We start from the raw sequence: 19,845 nt of genomic DNA, 5'->3' as shown, positions 1-19,845 counted from the left end.
AGAGGACATAATTAATACTGATGAAGGACTGGTCATTTCTTTGCCATAAATCACAATACTATTACTTTGTAAAAGATGAAAATCCACAGATTTAAATATCAGAAAAGTCTCTAACAATCGACAAAATTAAATGCATGTAAAGTGATCATTCCATGTTTTGTGTGTTGTAGAGGTACTGGCTTATCAGACATGTTTTTTCAGTACTATAAACAATTTGTGAAGACATACATCATCTAGACTTAACCAAGTAAAACATTATACATGTATCAAAAATTGATTTATCAACATCTGCATCACACCATTTTCCATGTACCGGTAATTTCAACTATTGGATACTTGTGCACAAAAGCAAACCGATATTTTGCAGAAAGGAACTTTGTAGAATTCCATGTATAAAATATGTTATTTTTTTTCAAACAAGATTGAGTCTGAATGCATGCACTCCAGAATTATATAGTACATGTACCCAACACTAGCATACACACATGGGTTCATCTTTCCTTGATACATAAATCCTTTAAAATAACTACACTACATGTATTATACATGTACATGTGTACACATAATTAGCAAACAAATGAAAACATTGACTAAATGTCTACCTTCCAACAGAAATCTCCAACTAAAAAAAATCAGAATTTATCAATTTGATATAAAATAAAAATACATTCCTTTCAAAAAGACTTACATTCAAATATTTCTTAATGTCCTAAAAATATACACACTTCAGAAAATTTAGATATTAGTACATGTGCTTTCACTTTAAGGTAAGATTCCAGTGTTGTGATCTATGGCGTAGAGTAGCCTCCCCTTATCAGTATTACTCCTCCCACATGAAAAGTCATTTATTAATCACATTCAACATGAATAAAACAAATTCATTATGTTTCATATGCAGACATCACTGTATATTTAATCTGAATGACTCTTTGAAACTGTTCATTAAGCAACAATGAAAACAACAGATTTTTTTTCTTTGGCAAATTCATTGCAAAATTCAACAATGTTCAACATCGATATACTGTTATCTCCTCAGCACATTTAAGAATCTGTATCACATGATTGACATGCTTTTGCCATATCTTTAGTTATCTGTGAATACCTAACATATCCAGCACCTCCCATTTCACAACAGGATAGGCATCAACATTTTATTGGCACTTAAAATCTAAGATAATATCAGCAAATTGTTCTGTAGATTCTTTTTCCATCTAACAGCATCTTGGCAATGTCCACATCATATAGCCTTCTTTAAAAAAAAAAAACTCACGACAGAAAGACAATTTTTTTTCAAGAATCTCCAGAAGCTAAATCCATTTTGAGCACTACTAATGTGACAAGTTTTACAGTGAGCAAGTGAATTTCCTTTGGAAGGCAAGCTTTTATGGTATCATCCATAGGTTGAAATGTCACTTCAATGAATAACTCCTGAATCAGTAATGTGAATTTGCACCAAACTTTTTCAGAAATTGAACAGTTGATGAACCATGAATTTCACATTTGTTCAATTCTAAGTGAAGAAATGTGCTCTCTTGAAACAAGTTCAAACTCCTACATGTTTGCAATGGAGAAACTGTGAATCAAGTGCTTTTTTTGTACTTTACAGTACATAATGCCTGTTGAACAAGTTTTACAATTTCTTTCCATCATCTTTCGAAAAATGAAGAAGGCACAGCCATGCATACAGACTTTCAATTCTTTTAAAATGACTTCTAATGAAATCATTCTTTGGTGAACAACATAAAAATAGTATTGCTGAGAACAAGAACACTAGAATAGTCCTAGCTGCTCTTTTGTCTTGTGTGGTGTGTCAGCCGGTAGGTTTTAGGGGGGAGTTTTGGGATACCCTCCTCTAGGTCTCTGTTTCCGTTGACATGGTGGAATTCTGACTGGCTAGGACTCCGGTGACTGGATCGGGGTAACGTTGCACTCGGTGGTCGAAAATGATGGGTTGTCTGGGGTTCATGTCTGGGTGGCACAGGAGGGGGGATATTCCTTGGGGGAATGGGAGGGTCAGTCTCCCTTCCTGGTTTCATGCGAGGAGGAAGAGGTGGGGGAGACTGAAAGTTTTTGCGATCCCCATGTGTCTTTGGAGGGGGCTGAAGGGGTGGTATCGCAGATAATTGACTAGGTTCATTTGACTTATCTGAAAGTACATGTAACATTGATATAAAATGATTTATGAATGGATGTCTGGAATTTCTTAATATTAATGTCTACATTAATAGAAATGACTAGAATTTTTTTATATATAATTTTACAAAATATGAAAATAATTGTGTTAGACATAATTTCTGCATCAAACTTCAATGGATTACCTGAATTGCCAGGCTTTGTGGGAGAGGCAGGCTCAAACACATCTGTTGGGGAGCAGGGAGGGGAGGTTTGTAGAGGGGACTGTGGTTCTGGTTCCTCTGTGTCATTCAGAATCCTGTAGCCCGTGCCAGAGGGCAGCAGTGGGAAGAAGTGACCCCTCGTGGAGGCTCTCAGGGAGTTGGGCTTAATGCCTGGAGACTTCAAGGAATAATCATACCTTTTTGGCTGAAAGAAAAAGAATGTGTAATTTGAAGGATTATTCCAGCTGAAAGATGGATGAGCACTGAGCAAGCTACACACTTAAAAATTTCAAATTACATTGATTTCTGTTTGACTACATGTATATGGAGGGAAAAACAGTTGGCCTATGCCCATCTTGTTAACATGGCCCTGCTGTTATTCAGAACAGTGTCCTTCCTTTTCCAAACCCTAACCCCATCCCAGACCATAATTTGAAAAAATTTAATCTACACCACCACAGGATGCTTGCATATAAATATCACTTTTCATGACCATGCTTTTATGAAGAAGATTTTCCCCTGTATATTCCTATGTTAAAATTTGATACTTTTATTACTGTGTCTCAACCCTACCCAAGGGCGCAAATAAAACCTTGATATGCAATTGTGACTCCAACCTACCCCTAGAATAAAGAGTCTTATACAATACATGTACATTTATATAAATAAACATGGCCCTAAGGTTATTGAGATTTTTTTCTTCTTCCCATTTAAAACTTAAAACTCCTTTATTCAGGTTTCAACAAATAATGTTAGTCCATAATTCTCAGACAACTGCTACTCCTATTACTACTAAATTAGTACAGTGATTTGAATGTGAAAAGTTGATGACGAAGACGATGTTTACAATAATAATGACAGACAAAGGACAAATTTTGATTTGAAAAGCTCACTTGAGCCTTCGACCTAATTTATAATGTACTAGGAATTTTCCATAAATGAAGTATTTTTCTGTCAATGAGGCCAAAATAAAATTATAGTTTGTTTGGAATTGCCTCCCGCCTCACTGAAATGACCCCTCCTGAAAAAATTTTATTGACCAAAAGTAGGACGATTTTTTTTTATTTAATCTTTTTTTTTTTTTGCCCATTATATGTAACACATGCACCATACAAAACACTGAAATAAAGTGTCAGGTCTATGTAAAATTTGGTTTTTCTGTTGATGGTAGATACTTTTTTTAAAGTCAGAAAATGTATTTACTGTTTACTGAGATTTTTTTTATAAAAAATTTAAAATTTACCTTCAATTTAAAAAAAGATAATTTCCCTCCCTCCTGTGTCTGAAACCCTCCAGGTGGCAATTCCAAACAAATAATTTTTTAAGGATGGCCTGACTTTAAGTTGAAACACATTTTACTTACAAATTTCTGGGGTCGCAATGTCCCCCGGGGTTCAAGTTTTAATGATCCTGCATACAAGTGATCATTGAACTCTTTCTCTGTCATGTTTCCCAGTGGATTTAGGTTCTCAAAGAAATCCTTTAAAACAGATGCAATCCATGCTTTCATTAGGAAAAAGTCCAAAATTCAATAATTCTTTTTGCATTTTCCCAATTTGTAGCATTTCTTACCCTAATATCCAGTTCTACAGTCAGACAGTAGGGCTGATTCTGATACTGCTGAATCTCTCCTGTAATTTCAGCCACTTTCCGTCGCTTACTAAAATTAATAATGTCTGGTCTGTTTTGCAAAAAATCTGGATTGCCCTCCTCCGTTAATAAAATGTTTGTTAAATACATACCTGTAAATGAAAGAATAAAATATGCATAAAGCTTTAGTAAATGGCATACACATGTATATAAATGCATGCACAGCAAATGAAAATAAATCTTAAACATCTTATCAAACACCATGATTACATAACATTATGAATTTTTAACAAGGAATGAGAAGCAGATTTTAATTTTGAAAATAAAAGAGTCAATATCAAACATCAACAAGATATTTAAACATCTCGGATCTTCGCTTTAGGAAGAAGAGAAATGCAACACGGAATGACGTAAACATTGCTTTCACTTACCAAGAAATGGAACACATGGGGGATTTATAGATCGCAGTTTTTCTATGTATTTCTTAAAATGATCTGCATTTAGCTCTTTGGCATCTTCAAACTGCTTTCTGTAACTTACTTTCTGCAATTTGAAAAAAATTATATCGTAAAATGAAATTAATATGTTGAAGCAATTACTTAACTACTTTGTATAGTGATCTAAGTTGTATCCCACCCACCCACACACACCCTTAAAATGAAAAAAATAAAAATTTCATTTCATTTATACAGTATAAGTAGAATTTTTAGTGAGGATTTAATTTTGGCATTTTTAGCGAGGGTGCCTAGATAGCTAAAATTGAATATCGCTAAAAATTTATTGCGTTTTATTTCTGATAGCTACTTTAATGTGCATTTTAAAATCGCTAAATTAACATCTCGCTAAAAATAAAATTTCCAGTTTTTAAGGACAAATCCCTAATTTTGCGTCTCCCTAAAATTTCCACTTATACGGTAAAAGCCTTGATTTATTAACTTGATGAAAAAGATGATCTACTTCTAGAGTGAGACATATGTGAATACTAATGTTTAAAGATTCAACTCTGTAAAAGAAAAAAAAACAGTCTCATTATTTGAAGGTTAAATAATTAAAGAGTGATACTTACATCAAACGTATGTTCCAGTCTGTAAACAGACGCAGAATTTATTGCACTAACAATTTCTAAAACACCATTAAAATTGTTCAGTTCCTGAAACACTAACATAATTTCCATAGTTCTATTCACAACTGCCACTCTCTCATCATAGTTTTCTGTCTCTATAATACACTTCTCAAGCCAGCATATAAACTGAAAAAAATGACAATAATCCCACATGAATCTTCAATTTAATAGAAAAGAATGACATTCTGGGTGAAGATGTAAAGATTTTTTTCCAAAAAATAAAAACATTGCCCTTTTAAATGTATATTTTTTGTCCAAACTTAAAGATTTACCACTGGAAATACTGTTCATACAAAATCTTTTTACATGACACATTTTGTTTGTACTTACATTATATCTATTTGATAAATTCAATGTGTACTTACATTATTAGTAAAACTGATCATTTTGAGAAGATTGGGTGAAGAAGTACTTTTGTTTTCCTTCATCCAGGAACAACCTACAAGTTCAGATGGCTGAACTGCTCGATACAAGTCGAACTCTAGCAGCGTAACCTGTCTAGCAATTTCAATAGGGTGAAGCTGAAACAGAAAAAAAACATTACATTAAATATATACAGTAAATCATATAAAGATAGCATTATTTGCAAACTTCTGAATTTTCTTTAAATTTCAAAGGAAAAATTTTCTATTTTTCCCTATTGTCAACAAAAAGAAAGATAATGGTTGGCCCTAAATTACAATTATAAACATTATAACAGTAAGATGTAAACATCTATTTTCTTTTCAAATATTAGCTAATGTATAACCAAAGATACTTTGAAGTATAATACAGTGGACCTTCAGATATCCGGATGCTTCAATATCCGGACAACTTTTCATGGGAACAAAATTTTTTAATGTTATTTTGTCTTGTTTAACTGGTCATTCAGATATCCGGATGCTTCACATATCCGGACAAATTGACTAGGAACCAAAGTGTCCGGATAAATGAGGCTCCACTGTACATGTATTCAATAAGTTACTAATATCAGATGTTACCGTTAACAGGTCAAACTGCTCTTTGTCCTTTGTGAGGTGCCATTCTATGGGTGGGGCTGGTTTGGCATGAATAATATCTCTTTCTGTACTGACACTCTCAAACTGAAAAAATAGAGGTGGTGAGTTTAACATAACTCCTAATCCTAGAGCTTTATATCAACAGAAACATCAAATAAATACATTATTTGTAACTGCTCTTTTATTCCTCTTTAAATGTTGTAAAGTAAGTAATCTCCACTTACCCGCCTCCTGACAACCTTGAGAATAGACTCTGCCATTTTCTTCATAGCTTTGCCCTTTACATTTTTTAGGAAAGTATTCAGTTTGAACAACAAAGTTTGGTCTCTCTCAAAGTCATAGTAGTGGTGGTCCACCCAGTGACGTAAAACATTTACAACCCTGTGAGTACATGTATTATATACAACATAAAATAAAATCTGCCACATTTTGTCTATATAACACTGAAATAAAAGTTATTCAAAAATAAAGCATGTTAGACAATGAATAATATTGAGGAAAGCATCGACTCATACACTTATATCAAATACATTTTACCGGTTTAAGAAATACACCTTTGAATTTGGAAATGGAAATCATTACTCCAAATGATTTTCATTCAATAAATTAACTTTTGTATATCAAATGAACAGTTATTTTTTGCATGGTATATATATTTAGATATTTAAGTGTTGTAGAAATTTTACAGATAAAAGAATCTTCATATTTTTATTGATTGACCTTTGATACCATGCACTTCTTAATTTTACATTTAAGCCATTAACATACAGCACAATGACAAAAAAGTCACACAAGTACCTAAATTGCACAGGTTTAATGTATTCCTTGCGGAATTTTTTGAGATCATCTTTAATTCGCTGATTGGTATCAGCATCTTGGTTTATGTCCACCTTCAGATTTTCTGGAGGATCTGGGATATTAAACCTGAAAGTAAACCAAAGTAAACCATTGCTTTTATTTTCAGAAAACCTCCTTTCAAGGAGAAATATCAAAAGTACATCTACAGTAAAACTCAGTTAAACAAAGTCACTGGGACCTATGAAATAACTTTGCTATATCTGTAATTTCTAATATCCGTATAAGGAATTCGTTAAATTTATATAGCCGGGGATCCAGTTAACTTTGCTTCATCCGTGAATTTGCAATATCCGTGTTGGTACTAAACGAGTTTTACTATATCAATTTTTAACATTTTTTTTTCTTTTTCAAAATTGATGTGGAAATAAAAGTTGTTTATCAAACCCATATATGCCTGAAATGTAACATCTACCATGACTTTATGGCCATGATGGTTTACCTTTCAATCAGCAGATCCAGCAGCTGTTGTGGTGTACAGAAGGACCTGAAGGTCGTGAGGAAGGTCTTCACAAACTTGGGGTCTGCATACATGTGGTACGTCAGCCTCTCAATCAGCTTCAGTAAGGTCCCTCCTTTGATGAGGGGGATCTCAGTAGGGGAGGATCCTGTTTCCTCCATCACTATATTGTCTGTAGTGTCCTTCTCTGCAAATCTGTAACAAAAATTGACATCTTATTTACAATTTCAATATATGTAAAAATGGTGATGTTTTAATTGTTTGTTTGTAAACTGTAAAATCACAATTTCATGGCTGTAAATTTTAGAAGTTTGAGGAAAAAATATTGGTTTCTGGGGATTTGATTTTGTGGTTGGTGATGTGCTGAGTAGTTATGCATATGAAACTGTACAATTCAAGCTGGACAAGAATTGCGAGTCTCTTTATACTTAAAAAAAGTAAATAAAATGTGAGCCAAAATTGGTACTTATCAAAGAGACAATAAAATTTAAGCAAAAAATTATGACTACTGGCTTATTATTAAACATACTTGACTAATTTTACACTGTAAAACAGTAGAACACTTAAAGACTTTAAAACAAAACAACTGTTATTTCCTGTTATATTAAATAACAACATTATTTTCATACAAAAGTCTATTTTCCATTAAAGTGATCCCTGTGACTTCATCAGTATTAAATCTGACTCATTAACAGATGATGCACATAAACACACATTGTTTCCAGTCACTAAAAAATGTATTGTTACTGTTCATGCAAAAAAATGAGGGTTTTCCTTTTTCCTGCAGGAACTAATTTTTTTTTTCAAATTTGACTGAATCATATTCATTTGCTTTTTTTTATGTCAACACAATGTGCATTTATTTGATTTTGTTTGTTATATTTCATATGAATTCACGAATAAATTATTAATATTATTTAGCAGAAAATTTCAATTTTATTTTATATTTCTTTGCATTTGAAATTTGCATGATAAGAACACAAATTGACATTCACCAAAAATTTCTAAACACATCACACAATAAGAGCACACAGATCACACAATAATTTCTGTGAAAATTATGTCAATTTGCATCAAATTCTGGCTGACCAAACATTTTAATTTACAAGTATATAGATCTTTCCATATTAGAAAAAGTAGCACCTGCAGGTAAACAGATGTTACTTGAATTTATTAAGGCAGGTAAACTGTGCAAAATCTATGAATATTTATATTAATCTTTCTACCTGGATTTGTGACCTTGATGACTTACCTGTAGGTTTCTGGAGGGGGCAGTATAAGAGGTCGATCCCGCTCCTCCTCCTTTAGGATGCTGTCTAACCTCCTCTCCAGCATACTGAAATGGTCATGTCATCTTACTTAGAATATTGTTCAGTAAGATTTACAATGATAAAGCACTATTGCTCTCATTCAAAATACAAATGACTTTTGTGCTAAGACAAAACCTATTTGGCTTATCATGGTCATAAAGTTTAATACCGTATAAGTAGAATTTTTAGCAAGGATTTAATTTTGGCATTATTAGCGAGGATGCTGACATTGCTAAAATTGAATATTGCTAAAAATTAATTGTGTATTATTTGTAACAGCTTCGTTAGTTTGCAGTTTAAAATCGCTAAAATTACTTCTCGCTAAAAATAAAGATTTTAAGTAGAAATCGCTAAATTTGCGTCTCGCTAAGATTTCCACTTATACAGTATTATTCATTTCATCAGAATCTTTTTGTGTCAGTGACAAACCTCCTTGTCTGTAGTGATATCAGGGCAGCCATCCAGTTACTCTTTTCCTCTGCAGACTTGGCAGACAAAGCCACACTGTTATTGGGGTGATCCCTGGGTACTATCAAAAACCAATTTTTAAGTTCTGAAAGGAAAAAAATAGGAAAATTAATGTAAACATTCTTTAACTTGGGGAAAATCAAACTGTTCAAATTTTCAGATAACGAAATTCAAATATAGTAAGAATAAATTTTTTATTTGCATGTTCATTTAACTTAAAATGATTTACTGTCTTACTTTTGGCATTGTTTACACCTGTTCAGTGGTAATTTTGTTTATCATAAAATCATTTTCATGTATAACTTTGTTTGTTATGGCCCCAAGAGGTTATGATTTGACCAAACTTGTATCTGCACTATCTCAGGATGCTTGCATAAAACATGTAATATGACTTAAGGCAGGTCCATACTTTTATGGATCCGGTTTTAATTTTACACACCAATATAAAATTTTGATTATCCTTGTCTATTGAAATAAAATCTTTTTTGATGATTGAAAATAATATAGCAACTATATATTTGTTTATTATAGTGTCATTGTACACACAAAACATTTAATGTACATTATTTATAGGAATAACCACTTTGCACTCTGTCCATAGGATCTATATGTAATTTAGTACATACACAGACAGAGAATTCTTAATTGCCTTTATGGACCTAAAGCTTTTTAATTTTTTTTAACAAAATAACTTGAGATCTATTTATCTTTAATTTTTAGCCTATATCATCTTTTTAAATTTACTTTTTTATAAGTTTTGCGAAGAACGATTGAAAAAATAGATATTCCAAAAATGGGGGTATAGGTGTTCAAAAGGCTGTTTTGTGAAATTTTTCTGGTCAACCATAATAAAGTATGTTTTTTCGCTAACCTTAGATATAATTCTAAATAATTGTAAAGAAATGATAGCATATAAACATATAAGATTTTGTGGAATATTTAAAATAAAGATATTTTGAGCTTTTTCTCTGAAAGATTTTGACAGAATCAACATCAATTTTTTAGTGTTTTCAAATAGAAATTTCAAATATTTTCTTGACAAATGAATATTTATGATTTTCCTTAGTTTTAACAATAATTGGATGTGATTTGGTACATAGCTAAATAAAATATGATGTTACACTTCTACATATTGAATTTTGGCTGTTGAATTTTTAGAGGTATATACTCCGAGACATGTTGCATGAAAATTAACCTGCAAAGATATGTTTTTTATGGGTGTTTTTGTTAGATTATGACTTATTCAAGATTTTCAAATCGAAAAATAAACAGTTTGACAGAAAATTCTGAAAGTACGGACCTACCTTAATTTCAATATTTTTCCTATTATAGAGATTTTTTAAAAAAGATATTTCCAATAAATTTCTTTGTAATCTATAAGTTTGATCCCCTGTTGTGACCTTGCCCTACCCCTAAGAGTAATGAATTGAATGATTTTCGCATGACAGATTGACAGATATCAGTTACTTTCTGATCCAAGAAGTTCACTTGAGCATTCAGTTCTAGTGAGCTCATTAACCTACCATCTGTGTCCTCTTTGTCCCTGATCTCCACTTTACGGATGTGGAACTTCTCTTTCAGTTTGAAGTCTCCCGTGGGGTAGGTTACAGAAGATCTCTTTATGTTTGGCTTACACAGGATGATCAGACCGTCAAACAGAAACACATGTCTCTCTGTTGGTTTTCCCTTGGCATGTTTCATGAGAACTCCATCTAAAAAGACATGGTTATAAGACTGAAACATACTCGATCAATAAAGGTTTAATTCAGTGTACGAACCTGCTTTAAAAAGTCATTTATTATTATTATTATTATTATAAATTTGTATAGCGCTAAATATAATTAAAATTACTCTAAAGCGCTTAAACATTAAAAATAAAGATAAAAATATACAATAATTGGAACATAATTAAGAATCTGAAATTAGACATATAGTTAGAAAAGTAATGAAAACAATTATAAAAATTATCTAAAAATTAGCCCCTAAAATTGTGAAAGTAGGCACAACTATGTACCCGGTACATCATTAAATTGAGATACTAAATAGCCACAAATCATAAAATAGTATTACAAAATAAAAAGAGTCCATAAAGTGTGCTTAGACAGGAACATAAAAATTTCAATAATATTTATATGTCAATGATAAAAAGCCATTTTAAAGAAATGAGTCTTTAGACACTTTTTAAAACTGTTAAGATTTTGTTCATGTCTCATAACTGATGGGAGACTATTCCAGAGTGCAGCTGCGCTAACATCAAACAACGATTTCCATATGACTTGGTTCGAGCATGAGGTTGAACTAAACACCTGGAATTCTCTGAATGCAATGATCTCGAAGGGAAATAAAAATTAACAAGGTCTTTTATATATGACGGTGTCGTCCCTTGCAGTGCTTTAAATACTGTTATTAATATTTCATACTGGATGCGGAATTCCACTGGCAACCAATGCAAAGAAATCAGAACTTGGGTGATGTGATCTTGTTTCACATTTACTTGGTGTGTTACATTTTTCCTGAATTTACTTTTACTTTGACAAATACATTTACATGAACATTGTACAATATTTCATGTACTAGACTAAACTACTTTGCAATATCACATCTACACAAAACACTGTACATACCCAGAATAAATTCACTACAGCTCTGCCAGATATCCTTGCCCTCCCATCCATCTATACTTTTCTGTAGTTCAGACATCTTTTGTACAACTTGTTGAATCCCAGTCCTGCCTTGTAATCTCAGTGACGTCTCCCTACAACGACAAGATTATAGGTACTGCATTGGGATATCTCATAAAGTATCAAGCCATTATTCGCATGTGCCTCTTTAAATGGCATTTAAACATTAAATTTTGACTTAAAGAATGTCATAATTTAGGGTTTCAGGTAATTACCTTCTTTAATACAGAGATATAATTTTCTTACCAGGGTTTTGTTCTGGGAAGATTGCCATTTTTTATCCGGCTTTCCAAAACAGATCGTAATGATGCTAGTAACCCATTGGCCTGTTCCAGAAACTCTAAATCTTCTTCATTTTGACTCACATTTGTTAAACCCTGAGAAACATCAATAACACAAAACTTAAGACTTTAGCTTTTTTTCTTAAAACATGAACATTTATGACTATTTTGCTACATGTAGCTGAAGTAAGAAGTGAAGAGTTTGTTGAGTACATGTTCCTTACCTTAATGACTTCAAAATAATGAAGACAGTGGTATATTGGCCCTAGTAGCAGCTTTGGCAAGACATATTTGACAGCATCTTTGAATCCATGACCCTCATCCTACATAAAAAATTATAATACATTTTAGATTTACCAATTAAAAGCGTACAACAGTTTATACAGAAGACCAAAACCTACACAGGAAGTAATTTGTGTAGTTGCATACTGACCTCCAGAGTTCTCGTAAGGTCATCTCTCTGCATCAGTGTGTACAGTCTCTCCTTTCCTCTTGGAGATAACATATCATCTACATACTTCTCATAAACACTGAATTCCTCCTCCTACAAACCATACAATGTTATTTTCTTTTTTATAATTTTATCTGCCAGATCTTTCTCAAAAAGACACAAACACTTGTTTTCCTTTCACTTCACACCATACTAGAAAAAATGTCTAGTAAGAAATAATCATGTTCATTAGTTACACAATTCGGTTAGTGCAATACTGTAAACCAACTTTTATTTATGTGCGAGAAATATTTGCGACCTCCTTGAATTCGCAAAAATTAATCGCCGGTAACCAATATTTTTTAAAAGTATTTGTAGAGAATATTTCCTTAGTCGCGAAAATTAATTGTCGCGGATTGATTTCAAACTGACGAATCGCGAATTAAAGATGACAGGAATAATAGTTGGTTTACAGTATATAATTGACTTTTGTTAATGATAACAGATCCTCCCCTGTTAAAGATAACCGCCCCTCCCCCTCCACTTTTTGCTACCTCTGCCATGTCCAGGAAGCTGATTCCTACAGTCAGCGTCTCATTCTCAGCAGCCACCTCGACCTGCTCCTCTACAGAACTCAGTAGATTGGCTGTAAACTCATAAATGTCCAATATATTGCTGAATATTATCTCCAGATCCTGAAATAGCCAATTATATTGTAATGGGTGACTTGTTCTTATGATAATAACATATACATGTATATACTAAAATATTTCTTTCAAAAATTTGAAAACTTTTTGAGTTATCATGTCACAATAAAGTGTTTAAAAGCAGACAGATGGATGATGTGATTCCTTTAATTATCATAAAAACATATTACAACCTTAAATAACTTTTATGCCACTCAATGTATAGAATTACAATCATTGAATATGTTCTACCTTGCTGGTTGGAAAATGCTTAACAAAGGGAGCTCTGAAAACTTTAATGATTTGGCTGAGGTCCCTCATGTACTGAGTCTCCTCAAAGATGAAATCCTTAACAATGTCCTCATAGGACTGAGCCTCGGTCCTCAAACCAATAGGCTCCTCCACCAGAGGGAGGGACACGTCCTCCTCCGGGGAAAACATGTCCATCAACACCTGTACACAGGACAGAGAACAAAAACAGACTTAAGCTGTGATATTATTGCATTCCATGGTTTGTACGTAATGGGTTTGTACAAAAGCAAAATCATGTCAGTCAGTTTGTTTGTAAAATGAAGTAGCCTTGTCTTTTGTCTTAAAATACTTTTTCTTGAAATATCTAGATAAACATAGTATTAACTTCTGAAATAATATTTTTTCCAGACAATATTTATTGCTAATCATTTATTTGTGTATTTCAGCACATCAGATTTTCAATGTCACACAATTTTCAGTTTTTGTAAAATTGTCCCCACTGTGTAATTTTATACACAAAGCTTGTTCATGTTTTCTCTTTTATGAAAAGTACTGGTAGTTTATAAAGATAAATATCAATTAAATTCATCTGATTAACTAAGTGGTTATTTAGAAAAATAGATACCTGATCTGCACATATTGCCACCTTGATGTCCTGATATGTGATTTCTGTGTGCTTTATATTTCTCACATAATTTCCAGTCAGCTATTAAAAAAAAGAAACATGTAAATAATAATATAAATATGCATTGAAATAACTCCATTTACACAAAGGTAACATATCATATGAGAATATTACTGGAGCTCACACATTACAACAAAGTAAATGACCATTACCCTTTTCTTTAAGGTATTAATTTGACCCATGAGGAAACCTACGAGTTTCATCACTGAGTAGGGTAGCCATAACTTCCTCCTATTTGTGGAACTCATATTAATGTCAGGTAAATTCCATTATAATAAATTTACAGTCCCTCTATATCAACAGATTAATATCCACTTTGTCTGAGATTCCTGACAATATCACTCAAGTCTAGCTTACAACGATTTTGAGACATGATGATGCAATTTGTCTTTATTGAAACAAAAATATACATGACTGCATACACGATCAATAGTGTTGTGTATATATATGTTTACTGTTTCACATTTATACATATTTAATAAACAAAGGACAACTTGTCATCTGAACTGGACACATATAATAGAATATTTATACAACAATAACCAATGAAAACCCTACTAAGTACTGTAGTATAGTATGTGATAAGTATGTGTAAATCTTAAATATCTTCCTTTATCAACATAATCAACACACTGTAAATGTATTAAATTTGGTGTGTATAATATTTGGCAGAAATTAAATTTTCTATAAGTTAGCATAGATTTGATTAAACGCTATCTCAATGTGCTAGACATAAATGTTTGATTTACAAGTCATTTAGTGATGTACTTGATTTAGTGGATTTAGCTTTCTGCCAAAAATGTGTAAAGAATACACCGCTAAATGTAACACATTTAAAGTACTTTCCAAATCAAAATTAATAATATGCCCTTTTAATACTAAAATGGGTGAAAAGGAGCTTAAAACATATACTTAGGATATCTTTTCTTTGATAATAATTCATGCCTTGAATGTTTTTGAAATGCTATGGAACATATTTTAATGCATATTTTAATTTTAAGAAACTTTTAAACATAGCCCCTCTCTTTCCTGGACAGACCTTGAGGATGAACATACAGACAGACCTACCTTTAGGATATCAGCAGCAATGTATTCTAGTACAGCCACAATATACAAGGTCACACTATGCTCAATTTTGTAGCCCAGGACATCCTGCAAGTAAAGACAATCAGGAATGAACATGATGAAGGTAGTCATTATTTCTTTAGGTATAAAAACAAAAATAATACTTTCTGACTTGTGCTTCAACTATTTTCATGCAGGGTTAGGGAGTACAATTTTCATTAATTCTGCATATATACTGCATAGTGGTTATAACAAAAATCAATCAGACTTCTAGAATAAAAAGATTAAAAGGGGATCAAGCTGAAATTAAATCAAAGAAAATATATCATGTTCTCTGTAACCTTGACCTTGGCTGTGACCTCACAGCAAGTACTGTGGTAAACACTAGTTTATCAATAAGTTAATGGGCATAATGAGATATGTAAAATGTTTGCCAGTGGACATTGGTGCGAAAGTACTACACTGTAAACTGTTCTTATTCACGAGCGAAAACTATTGACTAGTTTCGCGACTTACTTTAACTCGAGAATATTAATCACTCCAAACCATTTATTAAGTTTTTATACTAAAAGAGAATGTTTCCTCAGTCACGACAATTAATCCTTGCAAATCAATTTCAAACTGACAACTCGGGAATAATAGTTGGTTTAAAGTATCACAATATAGGAAAGCTATGTGTCCCTTATGCAGGGCACCAAAAGAGAGAGGAATGATCAAATCTGGGGTCATTTTTCAACTTAAATCATGTTCAAAAAGAGCCTGTCTTTCATTCTGCTTTCAAAACATCCTTTTCTGATTCAGCCACTATTCAAAGAGAACCAAGGACCCCTCTTCTTTCATGCACCTGCACAGATACAAGTCTAACATCATGTCACAGCCTACTGACGAAGTAGTTTACTGTAAATCACCAAGAAAAATAAACAGTGTTACCCTTTGGATTCATTGTGCTTCTACTTGATCGAGTTAAGACAAAGTTCATGCCTTCTACTCTGTTTGTACTTATACAAAGTCTGTCAATTTAGGGACTAGACAGTTCCCATTTTACTTACCACGGTAAATAATATAGTGATTAAGATTCTATCCTTTCTTTTTTTATTTTAGTTATAATTTTGGTAGTAAACTAATGAAATAAATAAATATTTGACAGTTTTAACTCCATCTTCTACCGGTACATTATCTAATAAAAAAAATGTAAACAGATGTTTAACATTCTTTATATTTTTTCTACATAGCAGTCCTCTCTCCAGCTAAGTGGTCCATGTACTGTCATAAGTAGGTCACACGTCACAGCTGACCTTACACTGCATTATCTCCCTGTACAGCCCCGACCTACGTTTGTGATGTAGAGGAAGTTTATACGTTACAACTATTTAACCACAACGACTGTAGCAGTTGATAAGACAAAATAACCTTCCTATGCAGACTACTAGCATCCTGCCCTCTTAAGTACAGTTCTGTAATGTCTATTTTATCTTTGTGTGTCAATAAACATGTGACATCTAAATGTTTATCTCAAGGCTTCTGTTATGAAATATTGTGTATTTTCTGAAAACTTAAAACTTCAATTTGTAAACAACAAAGATCAAAATCAATATTTCATGTATCTAGTAATATAAACCCAACACTTTACATAAACAATTCTTTCTTTAGATTGATCTGACAAACTTATTTCTCTTTCGACAGTTCAACTACATGTACTACACTTTTAAGTTTTTAATTGCACCTTTTTGTACTGTGACAAAGTCTTTCTACAAAAGATAATCTCTGATGAGATTGTAGCTCTACTGTATAGAGTTAAATGCCCCCATTTTTGTAAATTTAACATTTATATACAAGTATCTTAAGACTAAGGTTTTCTTATCTTGCACAAAGTTTTACTGAAGTCTATAACTGTAGGCTGCATACAATTTGGAAAGATTTTCAGTCACAGATTGTTATTTTTTTATACCCTTGACAACATCATGTTTCTAAACATGAGATTTTTTCTATATATTAGTCTACCTGTCAAACAAGTTTTACTAAATTTGAATCAAATCTGTAAGAAGATTGCTTTACCATTCTTAGTTTAGAATGTTCTCTTCATAACTTCATAATAACTATGACCACAACATTGAAGTGCAAATCTACATCCTCAACATATTCATTCTGCTATTCATAGAATGGTATATTGTTACCTTATGGTCTTTGTTTTTTTTTCATAACCCAAGATTAAAAAGTCAAGATAATCCCAAACACAGAAATCGTATTTCATGAAAAACAATTGCTGATTGGTCAAGTGATGTCTATCCACTCCAATCAATTTATTAGTAAGAGACTAATGGACTAACATTGGTACCCTGGGCGAGTGCACTCTGACTTAATAAATACTAATTAAACTTGTTTACAAAAAAACTTTAAAATGTGGATGCACTTGCAGACATTTTCATTTTTTTTTTAAAAATCATAACATTGTCAGTGTCAATAAGCCCTGTACATCCTGGCTGCCATGCATTGAAAAATTTTGTTTCTATATAACTTTAATTTTGAATCTCATATCTGCTATTTAATTCTGTTATAAATATCAACTTTATTAAAATAATAATTAACAGAAAAAGACCATAATTGCAGCATGCAAACCATACTTGTCTAAAAATTCATACCATAACCATGTTCCATTCTATTCATTCTGTAGGCAAGTGATAGGAGTTAACTTTATTTGTTTATTTATATACAGTATAATTTATCCAACCTGGACAGCAACAGTCTCATGAAAACTGACCAGATCCAGAGTGCATGATTATGAAAGGCTGAACAGGACTAAAAAAAATTTGGGGTGATTTTTCATCAGTTAAAAAGAAAAGTACCTTTATGAGAGCCTGATGAATTTTCTCCACAGGAAGCACTATACTGGAATTCTTCTTGCCCTTTTCCAGAGCAATATTCGCATCCCTATTTGCCCACTTATCGATCGGATCAGGGAAGGTCTTGTTGACTCTGTCCGTGACATCCTGGACTGTGTGGGGCTGGGCAGCACACAACGTTCCCAGGAGACTTATGATCAGGCTTTCTATGTACTCCAAAGCATCCGCTTTAGCTATCAATGTGGGATGAACTTGGTACTGAACCTATAAGTATAATAAAATATATTAGTTACATACAAATTACCTTAACAATAAGCAATACTTTTCACAACATGTGCTACGTACACTTGAACACTTTTAATAAATTATTTTCTTATGATCACAATAGCAGGATTTTTCTTTTAATAATTGAATTCAAACAAATGTATGGGGTCAGGATACTTATTTTATCAATTAATTTATATGCCTGAATTTGGGGATAAAGCTCAATGGTTACCTCTACATAATATTTTACATGAACATGATGAAACATGGTAAAAAAGAGGTTTTATTGCTGTTTGGATAGAGAGTAAAAAGATAAACACTGCAGTGAAACAATGCTAATTGGGACTTCACATTATTTTGTGAATACATCAAATTTCGCTTGGACTCAATCTTCTTAAAAACTAAGTCCAAGGACCCGAGTGAAACTCCTTTTACCTTTTCTACTTTGCCAACACATTGGACAAATTCTATCTTTAAAGCAGGTAAAATGCATTCATTTTTTAAAAATGTTCTAACTACTTATATTGGTCCTTTGTGCATTACATTGCCAACTAGACCTTTGCAACAACTAAGTTTTTTTTACTTTCAAGATTCTTTTGTTTGATTTTGCAGAAATCTTTGCATGCAACCACTAAAATACTTTAAAAGGATAAATCATTATCCAAAATGATTTGTCATTAGCCATTATCATGATTATAGGGTGGTAAAATGACACATCCGACTATTTTTAATGATTTTATTACAAGAGATGATTAGTTGTGTTGGACTTCTTTCAAATTATCAAATAACCTTACAACATCATGTTCATATTCATACCAACCTCCCATGATACAATAACTAGTTTAATATAATATGTCATGCATTCAAAATGAATATAAACACTTCGAAATCGTATTCCTGGACTTACATTTTCAAGAGCTTGAACAAATATACCCTTCCACTCTTGTGCGTTGAAGTTTTCAGGAAAACTTGGAGGAAACATTCCTACTGTTAAGAACTAATCCGCATTTGACAAATTCATGAAACCATGATGATTCTTTTTGTTTCTTTTTGCATAAATATTCTATAGAAGTGAATAAGCCAACATGACCTTCAACTTCGCACAAATTGTGTATATTTATGTCGTAAAACAGACAACTGCCTTGTGGCAGTTGCATACATAGTGACTCTAAAAACAATATACATCACATTTTGTTACCACGGCTCGACTACAATGAGATAATATAGCCTTTTCGACAGAGCTTCCGCGAATCCCGAACAGGAAGTTAATTTGTCAAGAGCTACCGCGCATGCTTCGCACCTGACCTCCTAAAACTTTTTATTATTGATTTTTTTTAATGGTATGTTGATATGTTGTTAAAAAATGCTTTATTTATGCATTGGCTCGTGTTTCATATTTTAGACAATTATTGTACTATGAACTACAACGGTTTAAAACCTCACGAAACATCTTGGATCTACAACAAAAACAAAACCTTTTCGGAACTATTAATAAATGTGCAGTCTAAAAAACGGAATGGA

At 32.4% G+C, this 19,845-nt stretch overlaps 1 protein-coding gene across 2 annotated transcripts; it reads right to left on the bottom strand.

Annotated features, from left to right (window-relative positions):
• Positions 1 to 521: 521 nt before the first annotated feature.
• Positions 522 to 19,602, bottom strand: LOC134276191 (son of sevenless homolog 2-like). Of its 2 annotated transcripts, XM_062758468.1 has the most exons (24): positions 19,232 to 19,602; positions 18,064 to 18,324; positions 15,224 to 15,307; positions 14,096 to 14,176; positions 13,471 to 13,671; positions 13,087 to 13,227; positions 12,536 to 12,646; positions 12,327 to 12,425; positions 12,068 to 12,198; positions 11,765 to 11,895; positions 10,664 to 10,852; positions 9,102 to 9,225; positions 8,615 to 8,698; positions 7,345 to 7,557; positions 6,846 to 6,971; positions 6,272 to 6,428; positions 6,030 to 6,131; positions 5,415 to 5,570; positions 4,993 to 5,175; positions 4,358 to 4,469; positions 3,909 to 4,078; positions 3,700 to 3,816; positions 2,319 to 2,541; positions 522 to 2,146 (listed from the first exon to the last, which is right to left on the bottom strand). In XM_062758468.1, the coding sequence occupies exons 1-24, from the start codon at positions 19,304 to 19,306 to the stop codon at positions 1,782 to 1,784; spliced, it is 3,636 nt and encodes a 1,211-aa protein (XP_062614452.1). In that variant the 5' UTR covers positions 19,307 to 19,602; the 3' UTR covers positions 522 to 1,781. The 2 variants fall into 2 exon arrangements, with proteins under 2 accessions (XP_062614452.1, XP_062614453.1); XM_062758469.1 differs by lacking the exons at positions 15,224 to 15,307; positions 18,064 to 18,324; positions 19,232 to 19,602 and adding an exon at positions 14,308 to 14,579.
• Between the last annotated feature and the right edge of the window lie 243 nt (positions 19,603 to 19,845).

The sequence above is a fragment of the Saccostrea cucullata genome, unplaced genomic scaffold, assembly GCF_032062105.1.
Source record: "Saccostrea cucullata isolate Sc308-1 unplaced genomic scaffold, CSIRO_AGI_Scuc_v1 ctg151, whole genome shotgun sequence".
Lineage (NCBI taxonomy): Eukaryota > Metazoa > Mollusca > Bivalvia > Ostreida > Ostreidae > Saccostrea > Saccostrea cuccullata.
The sequence above is the reverse complement of the archived record's forward strand: the minus strand, read 5'-3'. Positions and strand labels throughout refer to the sequence as shown.